Source organism: Alexandromys fortis, unplaced genomic scaffold (assembly GCF_014885135.2).
Source record: "Alexandromys fortis isolate MF-2015 unplaced genomic scaffold, M_Fortis_MF-2015_v1.1 scaffold_23, whole genome shotgun sequence".
Lineage (NCBI taxonomy): Eukaryota > Metazoa > Chordata > Mammalia > Rodentia > Cricetidae > Alexandromys > Alexandromys fortis.
Window position 1 is genome coordinate 555,139 of NW_026067907.1, and position 27,005 is coordinate 582,143.

At 44.5% G+C, this 27,005-nt stretch overlaps 1 protein-coding gene across 10 annotated transcripts in view; it reads left to right on the forward strand.

The window, feature by feature from the left end:
- The window catches only part of Plekhg1 (pleckstrin homology and RhoGEF domain containing G1), a 214,311-nt gene extending 187,651 nt beyond the window's left edge, over positions 1-26,660 (forward strand). For all 10 annotated transcript variants that reach the window (XM_050135707.1, XM_050135708.1, XM_050135711.1 and 7 more), the window contains 8 exons: positions 74-169; positions 274-360; positions 5,869-5,902; positions 6,388-6,483; positions 8,617-8,655; positions 10,347-10,369; positions 14,402-16,040; positions 23,148-26,660. In XM_050135707.1, the coding sequence (XP_049991664.1) occupies positions 74-169; positions 274-360; positions 5,869-5,902; positions 6,388-6,483; positions 8,617-8,655; positions 10,347-10,369; positions 14,402-16,040; positions 23,148-24,190 (3,057 nt within the window). In that variant the 3' untranslated portion in view covers positions 24,191-26,660. The remainder of the gene's footprint in view (positions 1-73; positions 170-273; positions 361-5,868; positions 5,903-6,387; positions 6,484-8,616; positions 8,656-10,346; positions 10,370-14,401; positions 16,041-23,147) is intronic.
- The last annotated feature ends 345 nt before the right edge of the window (positions 26,661-27,005 follow it).

Here is a 27,005-nt window from a genome sequence, read left to right on the forward strand (position 1 = left end):
GGCAGGCAAGGCCTGGGGTTGGGTGACTTGTTGTGTGCCCTGTGCACCTCACATACTGTGCTCTCTGCTGCAGTGTGGCAACCTCATGCTTGTGGAGATCATAACAAAGGAGCCGCTCAGCTTCAGTGTTTTTGACTACAAGAACCCCAAGATACAGCACACAGTCCAGGTAACAGGCCAGCCACTCCTGGGTCCCCACATGGGAGAGGTGCGCAGGGCCCAGCCGCCATCTCTGCATTGCCTTGCAACTCACTGCTTAAATCTCCTCTGTAGGCCAAATCCCAGCAAGACAAACGCCTCTGGGTTCTGCACCTGAAGAGATTGATTCTGGAGAACCATGCAGCAAAGATCCCAGCTAAGGTGAGAGAGAGAGGTCAGTCAGAACACAACACACAGCACACAAGGTGGCTTCTGAAAGGGCCCAGGCCCTAGCCAGGGGTCTGACAGGAAACAAAGCCCAGCTTCAAAACAGAGCCTAACAATCAAAAGTCTGAGGCGGAAGGATGGCCAAACAAAATCCTGTCCACGAGGTTGAACTTTGACATATGAGTGTGTGTATATGTGTGTGTGTGTGCTTGTGTGTGTGTGTGTGTGTGTGTGTGTGTGTGGAGGGAGGGAGGGAGGGAGAAAGAGAGAGAGAGAGAGAGAGAGAGAGAGAGAGAGAGAGAGAGAGAGAGAGAGAAAGGAATCAATGATCAATGGCACCAACTACAGATTTACATGTCTTAGGCTAATGGAGGCAATGTTACTAGCTACTCCTCCCCCCCACCCCACCCCCAAGAATAAAGGGGGACAATAAGGAAGCTTATAAAGAACTAACAGAAAATACAGGGAACCCCTCTGAGGAGGTCGAGAGCCTCAGGAGGCTGTGTTGGGTCCTGTGGGAACAGCAGGAAACCAAGCCCAGTTTGGCGGGAAAGGAATTTACCAGGAAAGAGCAAGCTGCTCGCCTAACCCAGATCTGTGTGTGTGCTGGACGTGGGGAAACAACTGTGCCGAAAGCCAGGTGGCCTGGGGCAGGAGGACAAAGTGTTCAGCCCTGGGCAGTGAGGGGGAGGAAGGAAAATGCCTCCTGCTTTCGTGAAGGATGAGGAATGTTCTTATGAAGTTGGGGTGAGGGAGGGGACCGGGGCTGAGACGACCAAGTAAACAAAAACAGGTGTGACACCCTGCTCACCAAACACAGCTGGTGTTGGGACCAGAGGGCCAGGAGATAGGGCAGAGGTAAGGCTGGGGTAGAGGAAGTCGGCAAAGCAGCCCGTGGAGCACAATGCAGGGAGCAGATGCCAGACAGGTCACCCAGGCAAAAGGAACAGATGTCACCCTCTGAGATTGCACTTGAGTCGGAAGTTACAGGAAGGGCTTAGGGTTGGGAGTTAACCAGACGGGCTGGGCTCACGGAGGACACCTAACCGGTTAGATGGGAGCAGAGGAGCATCTGACAAGGTGAATGGAGGTGGAAATTCAGGTTCTGGCAGCCCCAGGGATTAGGAGAAGCAGTGATTGAAGCCCTATAGTTTGACAGGATGGCCCACAAGAATGTATAAAGGAAACCGGGACTCCTGGGAATCCCAGCAAGTCCTCTGCTGGGGGGGGAGGGGGGGACGCTTGAAAGACAGCCAGGGATAGCTGTGAGGACCCTGAGGAGGGTACATGATGAGGAAGGCGGGGATAGCAGCTAGAAAGTGCCATTGAGATGCAGAAGATGGATTTGGAGAATGTTTGCAGTGGGTTAAAAAGAAATGAGGAACCGGCTGAGTAGAGACTTTTTTTTTTCTCAGAGTTCAAAAAGGTGTGGTTTAGAAGGCAACTCAATCAAAACAAAGCTTTCCATCTGAGTGATAAACAAGGTGTTGGTTGGTGAGCTGTCTGGGAAGATTAGGAGGTAGCAAGGGTGAGGAAGGGCCATTGTGGTGGTAGCGGTGAGAATCAAGAATCGTAAATACAGGAATGATGGGGGTAGCCTGGGAAGGAGTTGAAAACATGTTCCCTGAACTGGGTAAAGAACGAAGAGAGATGGCAGAGGAGCGATGAGGGGGTGAAGACAGCGTGAAGGGTTAGAGGAGCTGGTGTGGGTGATGAGGTCATCCCCTGGATGGAGCAGGCATGGGGTGAGTGCGCGAAAGTGGACAGGGTCAGACTCACGCTAAAGAAAATGGTCTGGTTGTTCATGGTGACTCAGCTCCTTTCTGATAGGCACCAGCGATCCACCTGGGGCTGCCACGTGAATCAGTGTGATGGTGTCGTGGCAAACTGCTTAGCAACGTGGAAACTGCTGTAAGGGACTATGGCACTCACGAGTTCCTCTCTAGGGGTGGCAGAGCTGGGGAGCGAAGGGTTCCTACAAGGAGAAGAGCGCACATGTTCATGAGACTGCAGCTGTCGGGACTATGATTCCTGGCTGAGTGGGGAAGAGATTTCTGGTCTATTATGGGCAGCTGGTTCGTCGGGAAATAGGGAATCTGTAGTTGAAAACAGTTCCTAGTACCTTGCCTGGGTGGCCAGGCAATCCTGGTATGTTCGGGTTCTAGGATGGCCGAAGTGCCCTGCTGCTACTGTGGAGTAGGGGACATGGGGGCTAGAAATAAAGTAGCAAAAGCCTAAGATAAAGGGATGAGTAGCCGTCTATGAGGATGGGGTGATGTCTGTAACAGGACCAAGAGGAGAGAAATAGAACGGAAAATGGGATCAGAGTTGGCAGAGGAACACCCGGTGGGGAAAAGGCAAAGGAGTTCTGGGAAAGAAGAAATTTGTCTTTGGTGGGTTGGTTGGTCTCACTAGGTAGCCCAGGCCAGCCTTGAACTTGAAATTCTTCATCATAGCCCCACCCCCACCCCTGGCCTCCTGAGTACTGAGATCGCAGGTGTACCCCAGGATGCCCAGCTTGCCTTCTCCATATTCAGCCTGATCTTTAGGAGCTGTGCCAGTAGTGGCTTTACGTTCAGGAAATGAATTCATAGAACTGTGTGCTTGGCCTGAAGTGTGAGTTTCTTTTCATCAGGTACAGTGAAAGACCAGAGAACTCAGGCAGAACAGTGATTGCCTTCTCTCGTGGTTACTCAGAGGCAATGCCCTTCTGAGAGGTGGCACCTCGTCTTTGATGTGCCCCACCTACTGTTCACAGGAATCCTAGGAAAATCAAATTGCTTAATAAGATCCTGAAAGGCAATTATAGTCAGTTACCAAATGAGGCAGCTTCCGTGCCTGTCCTCGTCCTTCTGGTCCATGTATTCCTGGTGGTTTCCCCTTGATGCTTAAAACAATTAATAAAGGCACAATACAATTATTCTTTTCACTCAAGTTATTAGTCCATTAGAATCTAAGATGGATTTTAATTTACAGCTTATTGAACACATATCCATTGTGATAAGTACACTTACTTCGCACTCAGTAAAATATCTCAGAGATGGGTCGTGTTCTCCCCCATGTTAGAGAAATACAATCAGAGGTTCAGATATAGGAAGTAAATTGTCCAAGTTTTATAACTAGTGTATGGCCAAATACAGATTCAAACCCAGGTCAAAATCTGGCTCCAAAGAGCCTCTACACCATATTCTCCCCCACTAGAAATGAAAACAAACCTATTTAATATACTTTATCCACTATAATGTTAAAAACAATTCCTCGCAGTATTTAAGTAGGGTGATTAAATGAAGGGGTTTTTTAAATCTTTCATCGAGACTATTCAATTGTTTTCTTAAAGCTTTCAAAATATATTTATTTCTACGAAATCAAACAAATGTATAATGGGGCACTTTAAACAACTAGACATGTGTAACCCCGGGCTTCTAATGTCAACACAGCTGGCGATGAGTCACTGAACGCTGCCAACCTCCGCCCAGACCTCTGACTCCCTGGTGGTCCTCAGCTGCCACCTAGTGGACAACAGGGGAATTCTTTTCTGAACTAATTTACAAGATTTAAGGGGATGATGCTGTTTTAGGGATTAACTTTGTTAAGGGAAATTCTTGGAACCAGTCACATGCCCCAGATAGATAGATAGATAGATAGATAGATAGATAGATAGATAGATGGATGGATGGATGGATGGATGGATGGATGGATGGATGGATGGATAGATAGATAGATAGATAGATAGATAGATAGATAGATAGATAGATAGATATCTGAGCCAAATTAATTGAGCATAAGTATGAAGTAAGTGCTTCTTCATTTTAAATATCAACACAAAACTAGAACACTAACTACCACTTGTGTTTTAAATTAATTGCAACTAGTAACCTCAGATTCCAAATATAAAACAGAAATACAAGCGTATGAAGTAGACAACTACTATTTCTCAAAATTAAGATAATTCGGTATTTTTTTCAATCTGTGCCCCCATCTTTATTTTTTAAATTACGTGTGTTTACCAGATAATTTGGCATGATATCATAGATTGCAGCAAATTAGAAACAAAATCATTTTAGTTATTACAGCATAGCATATGTAGATTAGACTATATTATCCTCGAGGGGAATGCAAACAGCATTGGAAAGCAAGAAATGTTACCTTAACGGACTCCCCCTAACAATCAGCTGGCAAAAGGGTGGGTTAAGAGAGTTCAGCTTGTTTCTAAGTCTCTGGGCTTTAGCAACATGTGACGACAGAAACAGCAAGCCGCAAAGTATTCTGGGTAGAACGACCAAGTGTGTGGAGAGCCGAAGCCTCAAGGCCTCAGGCTCCATTTCCCGAAGGGTGGTGACAGGGACTGTGCCTGTGCTTGTCAGTCAACGCTAACAGCACTCAGAAAGGTGGGTCCTGCCATGAGACCTTGGAGTTGAGAAAGCGCATCCAGAGAGGTGAGAGCCACCGGCTCTGGTTGCTCTGGGTGACCACCTGAACTGCAGCTGCAGCTGGACTTCCGTGTGCTTGCAGCTGTTTCTTTGCTTTTTTTTTTTTACTAGAGTAACAATACAGTATAAAACTATCTACAAGGATATGCTAAGCAACCTAGAGCTGATTTCGAGTTTACAGGAAGATGTGTATGGCTCTGTACAAAGGCAGCGTCTACTTGGGTGCTGCAATCTTGTTCTTGCTTCATCTCTGTGGCTGTGATCCTCTGACGAGAGAAGCAGCTTGTGTGGGGGTGGGGGAGTTGTTTCAGCTCACAGTTCAGGTTATACTCCTTCATAATGGGGACATGAATGAAGACAGGAACGTAAAGCCACCAGTCACATGACACCCACAGTCCAGGGCGGAGAGCCTCCTACTGAGTTCACTGTCTCTACTCTTATATAACTCAGGGTTATGACCCATAACAGTTGGCCTTCCCATAACAAAATAAAGAAGATAATCCACTGCCCCCGCAGATATGCCCACACGCCAACTTGATCTAAACGAGCATTTCTCAACCTGTGGGTCGCGATCCCTTTTGGGGTCACCTAAGACCACTGGGGAAAACACAGAGATTTTCCTTACAATTCATAACAGTAGCAAACTTACAGTTATGGAGTAGCAATGAACTAGTTTTATGGTTCTGCGGTCACAACAGCACCAGGAACTAAAGTAAAGGGCCCCAGTGCTAGGGGGTTGAGAACCATTGCTCTAGACAGTCTTTCATTGAGACTCTCTTCCCAGGTGAGTCTAAATTGTGTCAAGGTGACAGTAAAAACTGACCATCAAGTTTTCGCTGTATTGTGTTGAGTAGGCAGCCCCTGCTTTTCCCCATGAGGGACTCCCTTTGAGTCCCCTGAACTATGTATTAATGCCTAAAAGAAATCGCGAGGGTTGTTTTTTAATGTTCTGTTTTCTAAAACCCATTTATTTGAATGTGATAAGATCTCTGTCACACTTGGCAGTTTAAAGAAGAAATTGGAGAAAAAGAGTCAATTATATCTACATTTTTTTTTTTTTTTTGTCTTTCAGGCCAAGCAGGCAATACTCGAAATGGATGCCATCCGTAAGTTTTTGTTCCCTTAACATTCTTTGAGAAGATGCCGTTATCCTTTTTTGTGTCTGTCACATTCTTATCTCAAAGCTTGTAAAATGTCAGTTATGGGAAGCCAGCGGCTGTTCACTTGCTCTTAACAGCTGGAGCAGACATGAGCATTGCTTTCTAAGACGCTGCCTTGTTTCTGCTTTGGTTCTCCTGGTTTTCCTGTAGCATACGCTATGGCTAGTCACACTTCTAGTTTCCACAGGTCCTAAAACTGTCAGGTGAGCCTCCAGGGAGGGCTCTTCCTCTCACCTCCACCACAATTAAGGGAGGGAGAAAGGAAATACAGTGCATTTACTTACCCATCCTCCCCCCCCCAAAAAAAAAGGTCCCTTCTTATCATCTACAAGAACCTTTATCGCTTGTGCATTACTGGTGTTTCTGATGTAACACAGAATTCCAAAAATCACGGCCCCCCCTACACGATCACCATACCTTCCTCTTTGCAGACCATCCAGGCTTCTGCTACAGCCCTGAGGGACAGATGAAGGCACCATGTGGCTCCAAAGAAAACCCTGCACCGCATCGGCAGAGGCGGAAATCTGGTAAGCAGGAAGTTGCCACTGAAGTTGAACTGTAATGCTGAGAGGGACAGAAAGTGGGTACCTTTCGGACTGGCAGACATTTTCTGACTGGTTGTTGGTTCGAATACATCTAAGGCTAACATGGACAAAAAAACAGAACACCCCTCAAGCCTTTCTTATTTGTTTATTTAGCTTTATTTATTTATTGGTTTCTCGAGACAGGGTTTCTCTGTAGCTTTAGATCCTGTCCTGGAAACTCACTCTATAAACCAGGCTGGCCTCGAACTCATAGAGATCCACCTGCCTCTGCCTCCAGAGTGCTGGGATTAAAGGCGTGCGCCACCACCACCTGGCTTTCTAGCCTTTCTTTAAAACACCTCCGTACTTAACTCTTTCCTGCTAAGTATAAAATATGTCAACCAGCAAGGTATGATGGCACATGCCTTTTGCCCCAGGCAGAGGCAGGCAGATTTCATTGAATTGGAGGCCAGACAGAGCTCTACAGTGAGACCCTGTCTCAAATAAACAAACAAATAAACAAAACAAGCAAAATGTGTCAACCAACTGCTTCTGCTTTTTATGGTACCTCACCATTGGTAAGTACTCCCTTACGCCCTATTTGCTGTTACTGGTATACCTTGTGAATGACACACACAATAGTATTCAAGCTTAACATTTTGATTTGCTTAGTGTTCTCTTAGCTCTCAGTTCTTGGTTTCATATGAAAGAGTATTAACGAAGTCCACTTTACCCTTTACTATAGGAAAGGAATGCCAAGATAAGTAGCAATTACAATTTTCATTTATAAGACCCTCACTGTGGAGTAGACCAAAAAAAGGAATAAATAAATAAATAAATAAATACCGGTCTCTTTGCTAAAGATTTGGCATGTGCAGATGGAAAAGAGGGTGAAAAGATGGAGGAAGAGATTCCAGGAATGAATGAGACCAGTCAAAGACTGATACCCTTGATGGGATGGGAAATAGAGGCACAGGGTTGGAATCGTCCATGCAGAGCCCGAGGACTTGAGCCAACAGACTACAGGGCAAGTAGTGGCTGTCAACAGCTCAGCCTGGCTGGAGCGAGGGATGGAGCTGAGGTGGAAGAGGACAGTGCAGGGTGGAAAGAGAGATGGGGAGAGAGGACCACAGCTAGGAGCCTGATGATGAAGGATAAGCAGGCTGTGTATATGTGTGACTGTGGCAAGGCAAAGGAGGCTTTCAAACTAAGCATACGTGCCTTCAGTAGAAGCTGGCTTCGGGTAAAGAGCCAAGTAGGCAAGGAGTTGGGCATCCCTCGTCCCTGTCCAGTCTACGTCCTGCCCCCACACCCACCACATACGGCAGCCATGCTAGTCTAGGGGAGAAATGAAGGCCTAGACAGAACGGGGATGGCTTAGGGATGCAGACTGGTGACTTGGTCAGCTCACTGTAAGCTTTTTAGACTGGTGGATGAGAACGAGATGAACTGAGAATGGCATTGTGGTCCCTAACTTGGGAGACAAAAGTCATTGATAAATCAGCTGGTAGCAGACGGCAGGTGAAAGGCCAAGAGGAAGCAGTGAGCTCAGATTGAGAAGAGAGAGGTAGCTGGATCCAAAGCCTGGGTAAGGCCCTCAGCCTGGGATAGAAAATCGTAAGTTGCCAGCTGATGGGCTGCAGTGGCAGCTGCGGGAGTTGTTCCACGGCTCGGCCTGTTGGTAAAGTAGCACCTGCCCTTCTGTTCTGTGACTCCTGACCCTTTGGAGCCTATCCTACCATTCAGCAGAGTGAATTGCTCACACCCGAGTATCTGTGAGCACTGAGAATTTGAGTGAATTGGGCAGAATCTTTCTAGAGCCCGGGACTGAGGATATTGCCTAGTTGAGAGGGTGCTTGCCTAACATGCACAAAGCCTTGGGTTCTTTCTCTGGCTCCACATAAAGGGAGCTCCTGCCTGTGGTCTCTGTACTTCGGAAACAGAGGCAGGAAGTTCAAGAGTTCAAGGTCGTCCTCAGCTACAGAGCTGCGGCCAGCCTGAGATGCGGGAAAGCTTGTCTATAACAGACAAATAAAAAGAACATTTCTAAAGCTCTTAAAATGTCAATAAGTTACTAATTTATTTATGAGAGAAGGTATCGATTTGCAAATAATGCTGGCTTCCCTCTCCCCTCAGAACCTTCCTCCCGGACGCGCAAAGTGTTGAAGACCAGTGGTGAGTGCAAAAATAGAGTTGCCTTTTTCATTCTTAGTTAATCATCATATAGAAGAAAATTATGTGTTAGGTGCATGGTAGATTGGGAGGTTTGATAGCTAGGTTGCACAGAGATTGAATGTTTCTACAAGCAAAAGTGTTCTGTTGCAAAACAGTTGATGGAAGTTATTTGCAACATAGCTGTCAGACATAAAATTAACATCTCTCAGAAAGAAATGTTATCAACAAAAGCAGGAGGAAAAGGACCCTTAAACATGTAATAATGCATGTAATATGTGTGCTATATACGTCTATACATATATATGTCCCAACGTCCCAGAAGAAACAAAGTGCTAATATATTTTAAAGTTTAAAAAGACACCTGCATCAGTAATTGAAAAAAAGTATTCATTTAGTGAGAGAACTGGACAGAAGAAAGCTATGAATTTGATGAAAAGACACTGTAAAACTCTTGGCAGGAGGGTAAATTTTTGCAACTTTTCCTGAAAAATATTGAGTAATTCCCATTTAAGTTCAAAGTGGTAATTTGCCCTTGATCCAGCAATTTGACCTCTAGGCTCATATGACTGTGTCAACAAGTCCAACTAGAACTCTGCATCTCTCTCAAGATGAGCTAGGCCTTGGTATGGTGAAGGTCAGGATTTTCCAAGGTCAACTCCTGTCTCAAGTGCTCAGGGAACCTGGTACAACTCCTGTGTTTTTCCTGGTGTAGAATATTAGCTACAGAAACAACCACTATTTCTGGATAGAGCGACCATGCACTATGTAAAAGTCATTCTCAACTCCATAAGAAGTTCAAGTTCAGCAAGTCATCCACGAGACCCTGCCAGAAACAAAAAGGAAGAATATTTCTAGACCTCTTAAGATGTCAATAAGCGACGAGTTTGTTATAAGGGATAAACTTGATTTGGGTTTGTAGCATTTTAATATCACATTATAAAATGTCCATCTGGTAGGAAATAGTATGTTCCTAGCTATCGTGGAATGTTCTGAGTTTGAAAAGAATGAAGTCAATCTCTCTCAACCAACACATGCCTATATATTTAGCAGAAAATATACCGATGTGTAATGAATCTTTATTTAAAAACCAACAGAGCGACTTTACACTGCAAGAAGGTGCGAGACAGTGGGTATGAGATGCAGAAAAATGCACACCAGACTGAAGTGTACCTCTCGGGAGGAATTTGTGGGCAGAGAAGCACTCTGCAAGCTTACCTGACTAAACACTTGCAAAGATTAAATGTGCATTAATAGGGTGTCTATAAGACACATGTATAAATCCCCCTCCATGGCAGGATCAAGAAGACCTCATGGATAAATATTTCATCTTCATTTAAAGCCCCAATATGTCTAAAACTCAACAAAAGCATTCTCCTGTCTTCAGGGGACTTTTATGGCCTATGACACAGGCCTTGCTTTTCATATTTTTTGTTAGAAAGTTTTGGAAACAATTTACCCCTGAATAACTGCTCTCAGGGATACAGAAAATGGCTTTGGCTCATAATGTAGCGTGGTTCTACTATGGTAGAGAATGTGGAACAGATAAGTGAGGGAGTTTTTTGTTTTGTTTTTAAAAAAAATGGATCTCTTGAACTTCAGTTATTAACAATATGTGTACAAGCCATATAGAAATAGAAATGCTTATCTAAATTTTAAATTTTCAAACTTAAAACTTTTTTTTTTTTTTTTAGAAACTGCACATGATATCCAGAAGGTAAGCATGATCACATTTCTTCTGAAGGGTTTGCTGTGGGCACCTTTTACCTCACTGTCCTCCCTTACTGGTCTCACCCCAGCCTGAAGTGTCAACATTTACTTTACATTTTGACAACCTTATCCACTTTGCATTGTCAGCTAGTTGTCCTTGATTTAAGGGAAAGCAAATTGTTTTCAACTTACTCCCTCCCATTTCATCACTTGCAGTTCAGGCAATTAATTCTACCCATCCCTGTGGTCCGCTTCTCCCCTCAGAAGCTATGACCACCCTTAGACAGTGACATTTACTGAAAGATAGTGTGGCCAGTCTCACACTGCCCTGTACCTGTCTCAAGTTAAAGCCAGGCCCTGAGATATATATATTTCCTGGGTCTATCTAGCTCCCTTCCCAAAGCACTGTCAATCACCAGGATGATTGAAGACTATGGTCCTAAGATATAATAAATATATAAAGTCCCTTCTATTTGGGAAAACTGAGGCAAGAAGAATGAATGAATGAATGAATCCAGAAGTTTAATTTCAGCCTTGGCAACATAGTGAAACCCATTTCAAAAGAAAAAAATTACAACTAGGAATATAATCCTTCTGCTGGTGCAGCAGGTATGATGTGTGATGCCATGAAGCTTCGCGAGGTCAAGTTGTATCTAAGTAGTGCTTGTGTTCCTCTGACAAACCATTAGGAGATGGTAAGTGCTCACTGTAGAGCTTTGTCTGCTGCCAGCAAGCCTGAGGTTCTGGGTGCTGGCACACACCTTTAATCCCACCACTCAGAAGGCAGAGGCAGGTGGATCGTTGTGAGTTCGAGGCCAGCCTGGTCTGCAGAGCTAGTTCCAGGACAGCTAGGACTGTTACACAGAGAAATCCTGTCTCAAACACACACACACACACACACACACACACACACACACACACACAAATAAAATAAAATAAATAAAATAAAATAAAAAACAAAAACTCACCACTGAAGAAAAAGTAAAATGTTTTGTCCTATTGGACATTGTGTATTAGGTTTGTTACCTGGAAAGAGGAACTGGTGTATCCTGACCTGAGTGACTTTTCCAATATGGCCACTGATGGGTTGTCTTAACTGACACTTCCCAGAGTATTTATTGTGGTTTCTCATGTAAGACCCAAGGATGTACCATCCTTCATAAGGATGGGGCTCTAATCATCTCTTCCCCTAATCCCATTTGCACCATGGTTTAACAAAGGGACAAAGGGACCTTGTTGATAAAGGCTGTATCTTCATTTTTAAAAAACCCTAGCACTTGGAAGGCAGAGACAGGGGGATCTCAGTGATCTCCAGGCCAATCAGGGCTACACAGTGAGACACTGTCTAAAACCAAATCAAAACAAAACAACAACAAAATAAAACCCGACTTTCAGTTGTCAAAAACTCAGTGTGGACTTAGGAGGGGACTTCAGCGGCTCTAGGATGCACTCACGGTCTTTCAGATACTATTTGTTTTCATCTGAAACTTTGTAACTGTATTGACTCTTCATTGTGAAACTTAACTTTCTGATCTTTGCCTAAATTGGGTCACCTACAAAAGTACTCTGTGATAGAATCCTGGAGCCAAGCCCCTCTCTGTACCTAACTGAGTAAAAAAGGTTAAGCTTTCCCATCTTAGGCAACTTTCCAACAGTGCTCAACCAAGTCCATTCAGGACTACCGAGCTTTGTGAAGATAAAAGTCAAACAAGAACAACAAACAAACATACTACCGGGGTGCTACTTCAGTAGCCAGATTCTGTCTCCTAACGGTGATGTGTATCCTCAGAATGTAAACAGATTGGCCTATGGCTTTACCACAGTTTGGCATCTCTTCCTGAGTATATATCCTGAACCCCTCATCCTGTCTTTCGCAGCTAAGTTCATAAATGAGCTGGGGTTAAGGCCTGAATTCAGATGCACTCCTGCCCTTTGTGATCGTCTCTTGCAAGCTTTTTCACCTCAGCAGGCCTGCCTTCCTCCTTTAGAAAATTACTAATGAGATGTCATGTGATAATATAATTTTTAAAGATGCCCAATACAATATTTGGCAAAAGGGCAAATATGCCATAAATGATCCTGTTATCAAATTAATAAACACACAAAATGGACAGCATGGAAAAACAGAGAGAGAAAATGGTCATCTTGGCCCTGGTAAAATTGAGGTTTAAGACTTACGTACTTCTATACTATGACTAACCCTACATTGATTATTTATTAATCTCAGAATTCATCAACTCTCTGAATGATGGACTGGGTACAGTGTTCAAAAATACTGCCATCATTGACTTCAATAGTTAAGAACAATATTAACAACAATTTGGGTTTAGTTACCCAAAACATCCATGACTTCTGGGGGCTAGATGAGTTCCAGGATTATTTCTGCTGCAGTGAGAAATACAGGGCTATTTTGTTATGCCCTCTATATCTGTCGTAATTTGATGGATGAATGCTAACTCATCTTCACTGTAAGGAGTTACCTGGTACCTGTGTTTTACAGGCACCACATCAGTGCAGTCTGAATGCAGGGAAAGGAAAAGATGCTGAAATTTTGGTTAAAAAGATTTACAAAGGCAATAAAATTATATAAAAATATTTTATGTCCGGATTTGTGAAAATTTCTAAAACTAAATGATTAATTGTTATAGGTTTTAAAGTTAAATAGAAAAATGTTAGGGTGGAATTTTATTTTTGTGCTATCTGCTGCTTTCTCCTTTCCTGGAACTAGCCCGACAAGTGGTAAGCAGTTCTTGCTAATTTGACATCTCCAGTAGGTTACTCATAGTGCTTTTATCAGGAAACATGTCCTGCCCCGACCGACTGAATCTGAACAAGCCTTAACTATTTCAGCTCTTTGAAGCTAGCTCTTCTGTGTCCAGAATAGTATCAGGTTATCTGCCCCCATCTCCAGTTCCCATGATAAGACCACAGGCCAGTCTGTTCTCCTTGCACGTTGTTATTCTCAGGAGATGGGATTTTTCTAGATGGCCAACTCCCATCAAGAAAGGTTCTAAGTGAAAAAAAGTACATTGTTTGATTAGAAAAGTTCCCTTATTGGTTGCAGCCAGGTGGTGGTAGCGCATGTCTTTAATCCCAGCGCTCAGGAGACAGAGACAGGTGGATATCCGTGAGTTTGAGACCACCCTGGTCTACAAGGGCTAGTTCCAGGACAGGCTCCAAAGCTACAGAGAAACCCTGTCTTTTTAAAAAAAAAAAAAAAAAAAAAAAAAAAAAAAAAAAAAAAAAACCGTGGTTCCCTGTATTTTTACTTCTAAAACAATAACTAAGCATTAGTTAAATATATTTTGTTAACAAATGTTAAAATACCATCATCTTAACAGTGGGTTAAACTCCTGTAACACAGCCTCCTTTCCTGGAGTCTATAAATTAAGATCAAGTTCACAGTGAGCCTTTCAGGGTTAAGGAAACCCTTGAAGTACGTCATCAAGTCACCAGCAGGGGCTCCTGATGGGATCAGAAATTACAAAAGGACTCTCAGGAGCAAGACATTGAAATGAAGGCCCCTAAAGTCCTGCATACAAGGTGGTATTAAGGCATAGGCCTCAATACATACTCATGTATACAATGAATAGCTACCATACTTGCTATATTCTGCTTCTGTTCTGTCTGGGAGCAAAGATTTTAGAGTCAGTTGGGTTTGAACTATAGCCTTACTACTAACCAGAAGAGATAGATACTATTTCAGAGCCTAGGTTTCTTCAATATAATCCTGATATATCTATACCTGGTTCATACTGACTGTGAAAATTACAGGCGATATCTGCAAATTCCCTATAGCTCAGTTTTTAATTAAATGTCCCTATCCTTTCTACCCCCTTTTCAAAAATCTGAAGTGCTCTCCAAATCACTTGAAAACCAACAATGGCTAGTGATCATTTTCTCTACCCAGGTGGCAGTCTGGCTACATAGGTGACATTCTCTAACCAGGTGGCAGTCTGGCTACGTAGCTGACATTCCCCCAGTCACACATCTTCCGCATGGTGCAACAATTCAGTTGCTATGTGTCTGTCTCCCTCAGGTTTCCAGAGAGGAAGGCTCTTCCCAGGTGACTTCCGCCACACCTTCTCCAGCCCAGAGGAACAGCCAGCCAAGCAGCGCCACCATCGTCAGTATGCTCCGCGGGGGCGGCGCCATCAGAAGCCTCTGGACGGATCCCCACATCAGGCAGTCCTTGTTTCCCAGCCGCCGGTCTCCACAGGAGAATGACGATGATGATGACTACCAGATGTTCGTCCCTTCCTTTTCATCCTCCGATCTCAATTCCGCCAGGCTGTGCGAAGAGAATACCTCCAGCCGCCCTTGCAGCTGGCACCTGGGACTGATGGAGCCCGCCGAGATCTCCAGCTCCAGTCACAGGATTGTCCGGCGGGCCAGCAGTGCTGGTGAGAGCAACACGTGTCCTCCTGAAGTAAGAGTGAGGGACAGCAATGGCTCTCGGTACTATCCTGCCGGAGAACTGCAGCATGGTCCTCAACTAGGAGGACAGGGAGGGATGACTCCCTTTGGGTCGTCTGTGGAGTTGACGATTGATGATATAGACCATGTCTATGATAACATAAGTTTCGAAGACTTGAAGTTAATGGTTGCTAAGCGGGATGAAGCCGAATCCTCTTTCCCCAAATCACCCAGAGACTCTGTTCGCCCCAAGAGCACCCCAGAGTTAGCCTTCTCGAAGAGGCAGGCTAGCCACAGTACAAACTCTCTCTACTCAAAGAAAGAGGCAGCTCCCAGTGCCCAAGAGGCATCTAACCAAAGCGTTCATGAACTCCAAGTAGTGGAAGAAAACATCTATGACACCATAGGGCTTCCAGACCAACCATCACTGGACTTCAAATGCAGTACACTCAAGCAGCCCAAAAGGAGCACCTTCCTGGGACTGGAGGCTGATTTTGCATGCTGCGACAGCCTGAGACCCTTCATCTCCCAGGACAGTCTCCAGCTCAGTGAAGAGGATGTGTCTTACCCTCAGGGGCCCTCCGATACTGACTATCTGAGTTTCTTGTATGACTCTCCCCGCTGTAACCTGCCCATCGCAGATAAGGCTCTGTCAGACAAACTGTCTGAAGAAGTAGATGAAATCTGGAACGACCTGGAAAATTACATCAAGAAGAATGAAGACAAAGCGAGAGACCGTCTCCTCGCTGCGTTTCCTGTCAGCAAAGACGACGTGCCAGAGAGGCTGTATGTTGAGAGCACCCGTGAGCTGAGCAGAGATTCGGGGCATGCCTCATCTATGCTCTCCCTTCCGGGGAGCCAGGCTTTTCTCATGCCTGGGCAAAGCAGGGTTGCCAGAGCTAGCAGGGTTAACTGCTCGCGTGAAGATGACCTGATTTCGACAGAAGGCTCCTTCGTGAGTCTTAACCAACTCTCTCTGGCTAGTGGAGTACCTCCTGTGGACAGTCCCTATGAACTGGCCAACTACAGCCTGCCCCAAACAGACCCAGAAAACTCTGACCTTGGGATGGAAGCCACAGATAAGACCAAGAGCAGGGTCTTTATGATGGCAAGGCAGTATAGTCAAAAGATTAAGAAAGCCAATCAGCTTCTGAAAGTGAGAAGCCCAGAGTTGGAGCAGCCACCACCCAGTCAGCATAAGCCCATTCCCAAAGACCTGGCGGCCATCTTGGAAGAGAAGAGGCAAGGAGGGCCTGCCATTGGTATGTTGCGTGCTCTGTTCTTCCTTCTTGACAGTCAGGTGTGGGAACAGGCTTCCCAGTTCCAACTGTCCTTAGAGCGGTCTCATAGTACACAGGCCACAAAGCCACCATTGGCCCTTAGCACTTTACTTCAGTTGGAGCATGTAGACTAGAGTGTTACTGGGCCTCAGGGTTGCTGCACATGTAATGTTACTTTAAAGTTGCTGCCTTTAGGAAAAGGTTTCTGGAAGGAAGCCCGAAATGTGGAAGAAACTACCCGCTTTAACCTATGAAAGAAGCATAAACACTTACCTATGAGTCGGCAATGTATGGGGGAGCAGGTGCATCTAAAAACCATTGGCGTTGAGAATCGTCTAGAATAGGGCTGCTGTTTGTTGCAGATCTCCCCCCGAAATGCTCACCCGTAGCCCAGAGGTGAGGGGATGGCTCAGTTGGTAAAGGTGCTCGCCATGCAAACACAAGGACCTGAGCTGAGCTCCCTAGCACTCGTGAGAAACCAGGTGCAGCATGACATGCCCATCATCTGAGGCTGGGAAGGCAGAGACAAGGAAGGGGAGGTCACTAGAGCTGGCTGGCCCAACAGTCTAGGCTCGGCCAGAGACCCTGACTCAGAAGATGAGGTGGTGAGTGACTGAGGAAGACATACACAGGCACACACAGCCACGAACACGTAATACAACAAAGAAGCAAGGACCAAAAATATTTGTGTATTTGTTTTTTGTCTCCTCTGTGTGCCTGCATGTGTGCCTATGTACAATGAGCATGCAGTACCAGAGGAAGCCAGAAGAGGGTGCTGGATCCACTGGAACTGGAGTTGCAGTTGTGAGCTGCCCTGTGGGTGCTGGACATCCAACCCAGGTCCTCTGGAAAGGCAGCCAATGCTCTCGAGCACCAACCTATCGCTCCAGCCCCCCATTTTTTAGGCATTTTTCTAAGCTACAATTCCCTTGCTCCCACTTATTCCAGCTACTACTTGGTGACCTTAAATAGCCGCTAACTGCTGTGTGTTCAATACCGTCTCGCTTGGTTTTGTCACGTAAAGCTTCCAAGAAGCTTAATTCTTCTGTCAGACTCCATTGTGGGCATAGCTGGGCTTCTAGATGTAACATGGGCAAGAATCAGGGGCGCAAGGGCAAGTGTTTTCTGGTGTGACATTTTGAAAGAGAATGAAACACTGATCCGTGAGAAAAGCCTTGAGTTGTGAATACAGCATGTGACTCGGTAGAAAAAAAATGCAAGAGGGACGTTCTGCTTAGGATATCTTTTCGTCCCAGACACTGATTTCTGGGGTTGGGGCTAGGAATCTGTCTTATTTACTCTTTTGAGACAGGGACTCATGCAGTCCCGGCTGGCCTCAAACTCACTGTGTCACTGAACTTTATTAAATTCTGACCCTCCTACACACACACACACACACACACACACACACACCCTAAAAGCTGGGGTTACAGGTGGTGCCCCCACACCTGGTTTTATGTGGTACTGGAATTGAACCCTGGCCTAGCCAAGCACTCTTCCAAATCAGCCACATTGTAGCTCCTGGAATCTGTATTTTAAAATCCAGCATGTTTTAAGGAATCCTACCCTTGTTACAACCTGTGACACAGCCTAAAATTCCAGGATTTGGGATATGGAAACAGGAGGATCGATGAGTTCTACCCAGTCCTAAGCCAGCCTGGGCAACATAGTGAGATCCTGTTAAGGAAGGAACGGAGGGAGGGAAGGAGGGAGGGAGGGAGGGAGGGAGGGAGGGAGGGAGGGAGGGAGGGAGGGAGGGAGATAGAGAGAAAAAAGAAAGAGAGAAAAAGAAAGGAAGGAAGAAAAGGAAAGAAAGAAGAGAGAAAGAAAGAAAGAAAGAAAGAAAGAAAGAAGAGAGAAAGAAAGAAAGAAAGAAAGAAAGAAAGAAAGAAAGAAAGAAAGAAAGAAAAAGGAAGAAGAGAAAAGTAGGGAAGGAAGGAGAGAGAAGGGAAGGGAAGAGAGAAAAAGAAAAAGAAGGAAGGAAGGAAGGAAGGAAGGAAGGAAGGAAGGAAGGAAGGAAGGAAGGAAGGAAGATATTGTATTCTCTGACAAAGAACTACCTCAGTATTCAAAAAGTCAGTTTTCCAATTAAAGGCAGAAATGAAGTCAGACACGATGGGACACACCTGTAATCAGCACCCAGGAAGCAGGTCTTAGTTTGGGAACAGCCTGGGCTACATAGAAAAACCCTGTCTCAAAAACAAAACAACAACAACAACAAAAAGCAAAAACAAAAAAAACTCCCACAAATATAGAAGTTAAAACAAAATGGCATCAGCAGAGTCAAGCAAGTCAGCCTCAGGACAAGGCACATTTGTGCACACCAAAGCCACTTAGACACATGAATGCCACTGACCTTTGTCTGCATTCGACTTTTTTTTTTTTTTTAAGTTTTTCGAGACAGGGTTTCTCTGTAGCTTTGGAACCTGTCCTGGCACTAGCTCTCGTAGACCAGGCTGGCCTAGAACTCACAGAGATCCGCCTGCCGCTGCCTCCCGAGTGCTGGGATTAAAGGCGTGCTCTACTACTGCATTCGACTTCTCTATCTCCATGGAAACTAGACAGTAATAAGGAGAGATCTAAATCCTAAATGAATCCAATAGATCCCTGAGGAGAAAGCGATGCCATAGTTTAAAATATTAATTATCAAAAGCTTCCCATTTTAATTCCAGATAAGGAAGTGAGGACTGGGACTTGGTTTCTGGAGGGCTTTACAGAATCTTTGAGTTCTTTAGAATAGAATTAAAGTCAAAGTTGATATCTGTGTGACCGTGAGAGAGACTGGAATGTATTTCTTTCCCTCCTGACAATAGCATCCGTAAAGTCATTTGTATCCTCTCCAGTGTTTGTCCTGCCAAGCAGCTTGTTTTATAGTTACAGGAAGTGACTGATGAACTGCAGGAGGACTTGGTGGGGTGGCATAGGTGGCCTTGGGAGAAGATCCCTAGTGGTGATTTCAACCCATAGCTGCGGCCAGGCCATTGTCTCCCAGGTTCCGAGAAAATATACTGCTATTGTTTCTGATGAGGAGGAAGAGTTGATTGTATCAGCAGACTACAGTTTACCACTAATAGCTAGGGCCAGCCTGACTGGAATACGAGCCAGTCATTAAGATGCAAAACTCTAAACTTGTTTAAAGCAAGCCCCTCAGAACTAAAGAATTGGGGCCTACAACTTCTTTGAATAGAATTCTTGTTACCCACCTTTGAAGTGTTGTGATTGCCCATTGGCATTTCATTTGCCTTTTTCCTTCTGGTTCATACTGTTGTCTTCTTGGGGTCCCACAAGATCTCTTCTAAGCTTTGCATCTGGGTCTTTTCTTGACATGGTGGGCTACTAGGCTGTTCTTGATGTCCTCCTCCAACAAAGAGGAGCATTCGCTCCCAAGGTGTCCTTCCGACAGCCTTGTCTTCCCTGGCCACATAGCAGGAGCATACCCTTGGGGCCTGCCATTTCTCAGACCTGGCTCCATCTGGGTGACCAAGGCCACTTCCTGTGCCCACCAGGCTTTCAATCAGTTGACATTATGACTCCTTTTCTCTCTCTTGTTTATCTGGGCACAGGACGTCGTAATCGAATGGACCGATTCTCCCGACTTCTGCGCATGGGCCTTGCCACTTTGCCAGGAGCTTGCTCTCGGTGTTGTGCGGAAGGAAGAGCACCCTATTCACCTGCTGAAACCCTCGAGCATCTTTATTGAACTCTGTCCCCGGGGTCTACAGGCCCCGGGTCACATGTCTACCTATAAATCACCCAACCAGGTCCAGTTGCTCCCACTTTTAGAGCTTCTTATAGCATGTGGCCATCTTGTTCAGCTGATGGGATTTGAGACCAAGGACACTCCTTGGGTTCCTATATTTTGGGTGATATTTTCATATAGGCTTGAGAGCTTTTTGTGTATGTAGGGAGGGAACAATTCTATGCTTCTGTTTATATCTGAGCAACATGAGAAATACTGATGTTTTTTAATCCTCTATCTAGAAATCAACATGTTTGATATTTCCTGACACAAGAATATTTCAATTTTTAATAATCTTTAATGAAAAGAACTCCACCTTTCAAACTTCAGGAAAAACAAAACAAAAACAGGCAGCCTGGTATTATCATATAATAATAATGTATATGTCCTATATGGACAGTAGCAGAAGTAATATCATAGGCAAACTTTGACCCATAGACTAGCCGGGGTTTCTAGACTGGAGAGGTCAATGGTGGCCAGCGTCTTCTATACATCTGTTTAACAGGGTCTTTTTAATCACAACTCGAGCTCTGAAAAGTTGTCTTGTTCATACTGGCATCGTGCTAGGTGTAAACGCTCTCCAGTGGGACAATCAAAACAAGAAACAACTGGGATTAGTTTTCCCTTCCAGTGAGATACATTATATCCAGAGTTTATCAATGGTCGCCTCTTTGTTAGCTGAAGATTAAAGTACCCAGAGGAGTTATCTATGGGAAGCATTTTAATCCAAGGCCATTTTCCTGTGTTCTCTTTCCTGCTGTGGCCCACTGTTCACGCTGTTCACGCTGTTCACGTTGGGTTGTCTCAGGAAAGGCCCATGAATTTGAAATCCTATGCTCAAAAGGAAAGGGTGAAAAGAAAAATCCATGTAATGAAATAGTTGAGATCAGCTTCCTTGAAGAAGCTATGTTTGGTGCTATTAGCAAAATGTACAACATTGTTCTCTGAGACCAAAACCTCATCAATTATCTGCAATAATAAATTAGCCTATGGAGGTGATTAGCCAGTATAGTTTTTCTGTTTGTGTGCATGTGTTTGAGTAAATGCATATAAGACTTTTAAAATGTATTTATTTGTCTTATTACATATGTGTATATGCCTGGGTATATACCATGTACATGCAGGAACCCTCGGATGCTAAACAAGTGTGTTGGGTCCCCTGGAACTGGAGTTTACAGGCAGTTGTGAGCTGCCCGATGTGGGTGCTGGGAACTGAACTAGGGTTTTCTGGAAGTGCAGCAAGCACTCTTGACCACTAAGCCATTCCTGCAGCCGCATAGGAAATGTACAAAAGAAGTTGGAAAAGGTGTTCCTAGTTGACTAGGGCTTGTGGAGGATTTTGAGGAATGGGTGAGGCTTGATTAAGCAAAGATGAGGAGAGTATGAGAAGAAAAAGGCATGAGAAATACAATGAGTATTTTAGACATTTCATACTACATGAGTATTTTTACATGAGCTGCCCTAAAGTCAGAAGCCGTGTCCTCCAATAAAACGTTATGGGTAAATTCATGCCAGAATACTGTTATTTGAATTATGCATCAGCTCTGCTCTCGCTCGGGTTATCATCTCTTGAGAGCTTTGGAGAAGCTCAGTGCCCCCTGACTCAGCTGTGGATAAGTTCGGGGCTACATACAGTGTGAGAGGGACGGCTGGAGCTCAGCCATATGACTTGGTCTAAAGTCCCGGCTCCTTGTGGTTGGGTCTCATGGTTAATGCTTTGAAAGGATGGCTGGCAGAGAACGCTGCAATGCAAGGAGATGGTCATGTATCTCCTGAGGTGCCACCACATTTGGACTGGTATTTTGAGTCTTTACTGTGCTGCTTGAAGAGCAATTTACCAAGTGTTTGCTTCTAGATATTTCCGAACAATATTCTCTGACCTTAAATGCAGTTTAAAATGGAGTTTAAAACCAAAGCATCTGGATATAAACTCTAACGAGACATTACACAGATGATGGTTTGCCTCAATTGCTGGGAGCTGGGGTCAAGGGATGAAAGGATGGAGGGGTTGCAACTAAAGGTACATGATACCCATGAGGTGTTCCCATCTTCAAGGAAGGTAGACTACAGAAATAGTAGAAGTTCGGCTAAATGCATCTCTCGCTGAGATGTAAAGGGTAGTACACCAACAGCAGGCCAGCAGGCATGGAATAGTTCCATTATATAGATAGATGCCATTTGTGGATTGTCATAGATAGGATGGACGTCCTTCCCAGATATCATGCAGATAAGATCTGAGCAATCCACAGGGTGCACAGTGTTCCTATGTGTGCCAGGATCACAGCTGGGGACAGCTCCTGAGTTGATGTGGGGCCTGGCTCAGGAGAACGTTCTCCATTGCATGCCATGGGTCATGTCTTTAGAGATGCCTGCACTCTGAAGTGAGGCTACAGTGGCAAATGGTTTTTTTTTTTTTTTGGAAGTAACTATCAAGTAACCATCAAAAAAAGAACTATCAAGTCCTGTTCTTTTTTTATATTTATTTATTTATTTATTTATTATGTATACAATATTCTGTCTGTGTGTATATCTGTAGTCCAGAAGAGGGCACCAGACCTCTTACAGATGGTTGTGAGCCACCATGTGGTTGCCAGGAATTGAACTCAGGACCTTTGGAAGAGCAGGCAATGCTCTTAACCACTGAGCCATCTTTCCAGCCCTCAAGTCCTGTTCTTAAGTCAGTGTCAGATTGTATTCAGTTGTGGAGTGCATGAGCAAGGGATCTGTCCTTGATGGCTTGGAGACATGGGCTATTGCTCTTGGCTTTGGGGGAATGGGAGAAGATACATGAGTTAGTCTTTACCTGAGCTGAATGTAAAGAACTCTCCCAGATGTTGGCTGTCAGGCAGCGGCATTAGAGGGTTATTTGGAAACCAGGGGTGTTGAAATAGCTGCCAGGAGCCAACCTCTCTAAGAACATTTGTCTGAGAGCAAGCAATAGTCGCATGAAGCCAGAGGTGACTATAGATAGCACTGTGGTTCTTCTTTAGTGGACATGAGGTGTCTTTATACACCAGAACATAAGCTCCGGCGTTCTCATTTGATTATGGCTTGTTTTCAGCGTTAACACTACGTTATGGATTAAAGGAATATTCACGACACACACTGGACCCTGCAGGTCCACTATTCAGATAAAACTGTAAAATTCAAAGAACTAAATGAGCTCTAATTTTTTTTTATTAAACTTTGGGTTATTTTTATTAGCATTGCATTCAGTAACTTCTTACCCTTAATCTTAAGTCTACTGTCTGTCTTTTAATACATCTATTAGGGTGTTATGTTCTTATAGCTAAGCTTCCCAGGCAGGGATAAGCCTATGTGTACTTATTGCTTCAATGTATGCCTTCCAGGTGCCAGGATTGCTGAATACTCCCAACTGTATGACCAGATCGTGTTCAGAGAGACACCCCCTAAAGGACAGAAGGATGGCTGGCCCAGGACCCAAGAACCCTCTCTCCACAGGCCTGTGTCACCTTCCCAGGCCCAGCGTGCTGGTGAGGACTGGCTTTGGCATTCGCCCTACAGTAACGGAGAGTTAGCCGATTTCTGTTCCCAGCCAGAGCAAGACTCAAAGTCAAAATATCCCACATTAGAGGCCATCACCAAAAGCATTCCCAGACAGTTGTCGGCAGCTTGTTCCGTGCCTTCTCTTCAAGAATCGGAGCCCCTGCTGGGCTCGGCCCAGCGCTGCAGCGTGGTGGTTAGCCAGCCCCACAGAGAGGACTGTCAGGGCTATCTTTACAACTCGCTGGGCCGCAAAGCAGTCGGAGCTAAACTCCAGCCTTATAGCAGGCCCCAGTCATCTTCCTCAATCTTGATAAACAAATCTCTTGACTCCATCAACTACCCAAGTGGGACAGAAAAAAAGCCACTGCTGTCTCTACAGAAAAGTTCCAGAGGTGCGAGCCAACAGGACTTGCTGTCGGGTGTGGTGGACTCACGTCAACAGGACACTGGAAAACGCTCTGATCTTACCCTCCAAGACTCACAGAAAGTTCTGGTGGTGAATAGAAATTTACCCTTAAGCGCCCAAGTAGCGACACAAAACTACTTTTCTAATTTCAAAGAGACTGAGGGAGATGAAGATGACTACGTGGAAATAAAGTCAGAAGAGGAGGAAGTGGGGCCGGATCTCTCTCTGAGTCGGGGCAGGAAATCTGACCCAAATATCCCAGACCCTGGCTGTTCTGGAAACATTTGTAACCACGGCACGTCTTGCTCTTTGAAAGAGCCCGTGAGCGGCAGGCTTGGGCTTCCCCCTTACTTGACAGCATGTAAGGACTCCGACAAACTGAATGATTATCTGTGGAGGGGGCCATCACCCAATCAGCAAAACCTTGTCCAGTCTCTGAGGGAGAAATTTCAGTGTCTCAGCTCCAGCACCTTCGCCTAGGATTCTAGAACTGTCCGAATTGGCTCCTCAGGCTTACCAGTTACCAATAGGGATGAGGTGTTTTGTTGTTTTTTAAATATATGTACTAGTTGAAAACAATTTTGTAACTGCCAGGGGTGTAAAACACCCTTTCCTTGCTTTATAGCACTGCGGCGCTTTGTGCTGGCTGACCGTGACGTTTCCCCCGTATCCTGACCGTAGCGCACTTACAGCTCTTAGATGACCCCCCCTCCCCATACCCCGAGGAGTTTCTTACTGTGACTCAGAGGCAGCATGAGTCTCTGTCACAGTGCTTCAAAAGAGAAAGTAGAGTTATTTAAAGAGTTCTATGTGGCATTTCTGTTATATTTATGGCAAGACTCAAGAATGACGCGTGCCAGAGACCGGTGATGAGAATATAGCCTCATCGTGTCTTAAGGTCTCCCCACTGGTGTTCCGATTGCATTTCATTTGGATGCCGACATGACGTGACTACTGGAAAAACTAAAATGCAGTCCTAGGATCCACTTGCTATTAGAAAACAAAACAAAAAAGACCAAAAAAAAAAAACCCACAAAAAAACCCTTTACCTGTGTTCCTAGACAAGGCCCAGATGGTATGCCACTAATCATGGTAATTCTACAATTTCTGGGGTGAAATAAACTATCTTTTCATGTCTTGAAAATTCCAAGCTCAAAAAAAAAAAAAAAAAGTAAGACAACTTAATTAATAGATGAGGGAGACTTCTGGAACAACCTGATTGTTTCTTCATATGGCACCTAAAAAAGAACTGCTCCCCCAAACACCACAACCCAAAGCCCCCACTCTACTGCTTTATATGCCCACCTCTCACCAACACAGAGTAGATCCTCAGTTAAAATAAGACAAAACACATGAATGACTTGTCTAGAGCAGTTCTTCATAGACCCTTTTCTGAACGCCCTACTTGAGAAGTCTTTGTCACAGAGATGGGAGTTTCATTTCTAAACAATGGTGGCATGGGGCCTCCTTCAGTGTTTCAGAACATATAGAAGACCTGAGCCTCTGGTTGCTAGGCTCTGGCTAGTCACTTCCTCTCCGTTGTAACTGTAGTTCTCTACAGCATTGCACTGTGATACCACACCAATCTAGCTCCTTGGAGATAGGCACGGAAGATGCAAAGAGAGAAATGAAGACAGACGTGTTGCTGCTTCAGAAAAGCGTTTTAATGAAGGCCTTATAAAGGCTGTCGGACTTTTGTCTTGCAGTACCGTGTTCTCATTTTACACAGGGGAATATTCTGGAGTCTTTCCTCACCCTCTCAGTTTCCATTTTAACTTATTTCTCTTTGTTCAAATTAAACAGTCAGTTCCATTTAGAAAGATATGATAGGAATTGTTGGGAAACATGTCTGGCCTATCGTAATGGTAAGCCGTAATAATGAATCACACACAGCTTCCCATGATCCTTTTCTTCTTGTTAACTCCAGGCCCCTTTCCGTTTCAACTGTGCAACATAAAAATGTGACCATCCTTATGTTACAAATAAGTTCCTATGGCGTTTCTGTTGTTCTTGTTGCTTTGAGTTTCCTGTCCTTCCGAACCCTTCACTCTTCCTGTAGTGACCGAGACAACATTTGGGGATAAAGGTGACACTTGGTGGTGGAGCCCTTGCCTCGAGTTCTCAGGCCCTGACTGACCCCTAGCACTGATTTACATGGTTCTGAAAACATTCCTTTTTCCCCCCAATGCTTTTATTTAAGCATGACGTTAGTTTTCCAGATAAAGCAACAGCAGAAAAGACGAGAACTCTGTTCTTAGAATTTACTAGACAAGTGCAAACACATTTGTGTCATTTGTTTGGTTTGCTTGTTTTTTTTAAAGTTACCTGACCCTGTTTCAAGAGATGTAGTTTACTGTTTTGTTTTTTCTTTTTGTCTGTGTGACGCACATTCCAATATAGTCCACGTTACTGTTCTGTCTGAGTCTCAGAAATGATAAATTCTTCACACCAGTGTCTTGTTGCACAGTTTGGTGTCAGCCTACAAAGGTGGGTGTTGTACAAAATGACTATGTATTCAGTCCTTTGGGTTCTAGGATAAATCTGTAGTTTTATTGATCACCTCTGTGTAGAGGCTGCAGACTTTGAGAGCCGTGTATGTATGTGTCTGTGTGTGTCTGTGTGTGTGTGTGTGTGTGTGTCTGTGTACGCATGCGGATGCTCCCTCAATGTTATCAATTCAGTGCTTTTGTTTAAAATGGTTTCTTTTGCAGGTGGGGTGGCGATGTATATACTTGGGGGGAAGTTTTATGTACTTAAAAGTTCTTACCTGGTTCCTATACTGAAGGTTCCAATTTTTTTTATATATATATATAAGTTCACGTTTCACCTCCTTTTTTTCTTTGTGGAGAAAGCAGTGCATCTTGGAAACCATGGTTTAAATACTGTATATATGACAATTAAAGTTAGTAATGTCCATTATTTAATAAAGTTTGTAAAGTGCAAAGTAAAATTTTGTTTGAATTGTGTTTGCACGAGAACATATGATTTTTTTTCCCCAAACCGTTAGGCTATAATACCCTTGTCTTGACTTGTGAGCCCACAGAGAGAATGAATCAAGGTAAACCCTAGTTAACTTTCTCAACGTGACATCGTCTACAAAGAAAGCCTCATTTAAGCACATTCCTAAATCTGATTGGCCCCGTGGTCATGTCTGTGAGGGATTGTCTTGATTATTGATTGATGTTGGAGGGTCCCTCCCACTGTGGGCAGCACCATCCCTAGGCAGGTGATCCTGGACTACATAGGAGAGCCAGCTGAGCGTGAACTGGTGAGCCAGCGAGCAAGCTAGCCAGCC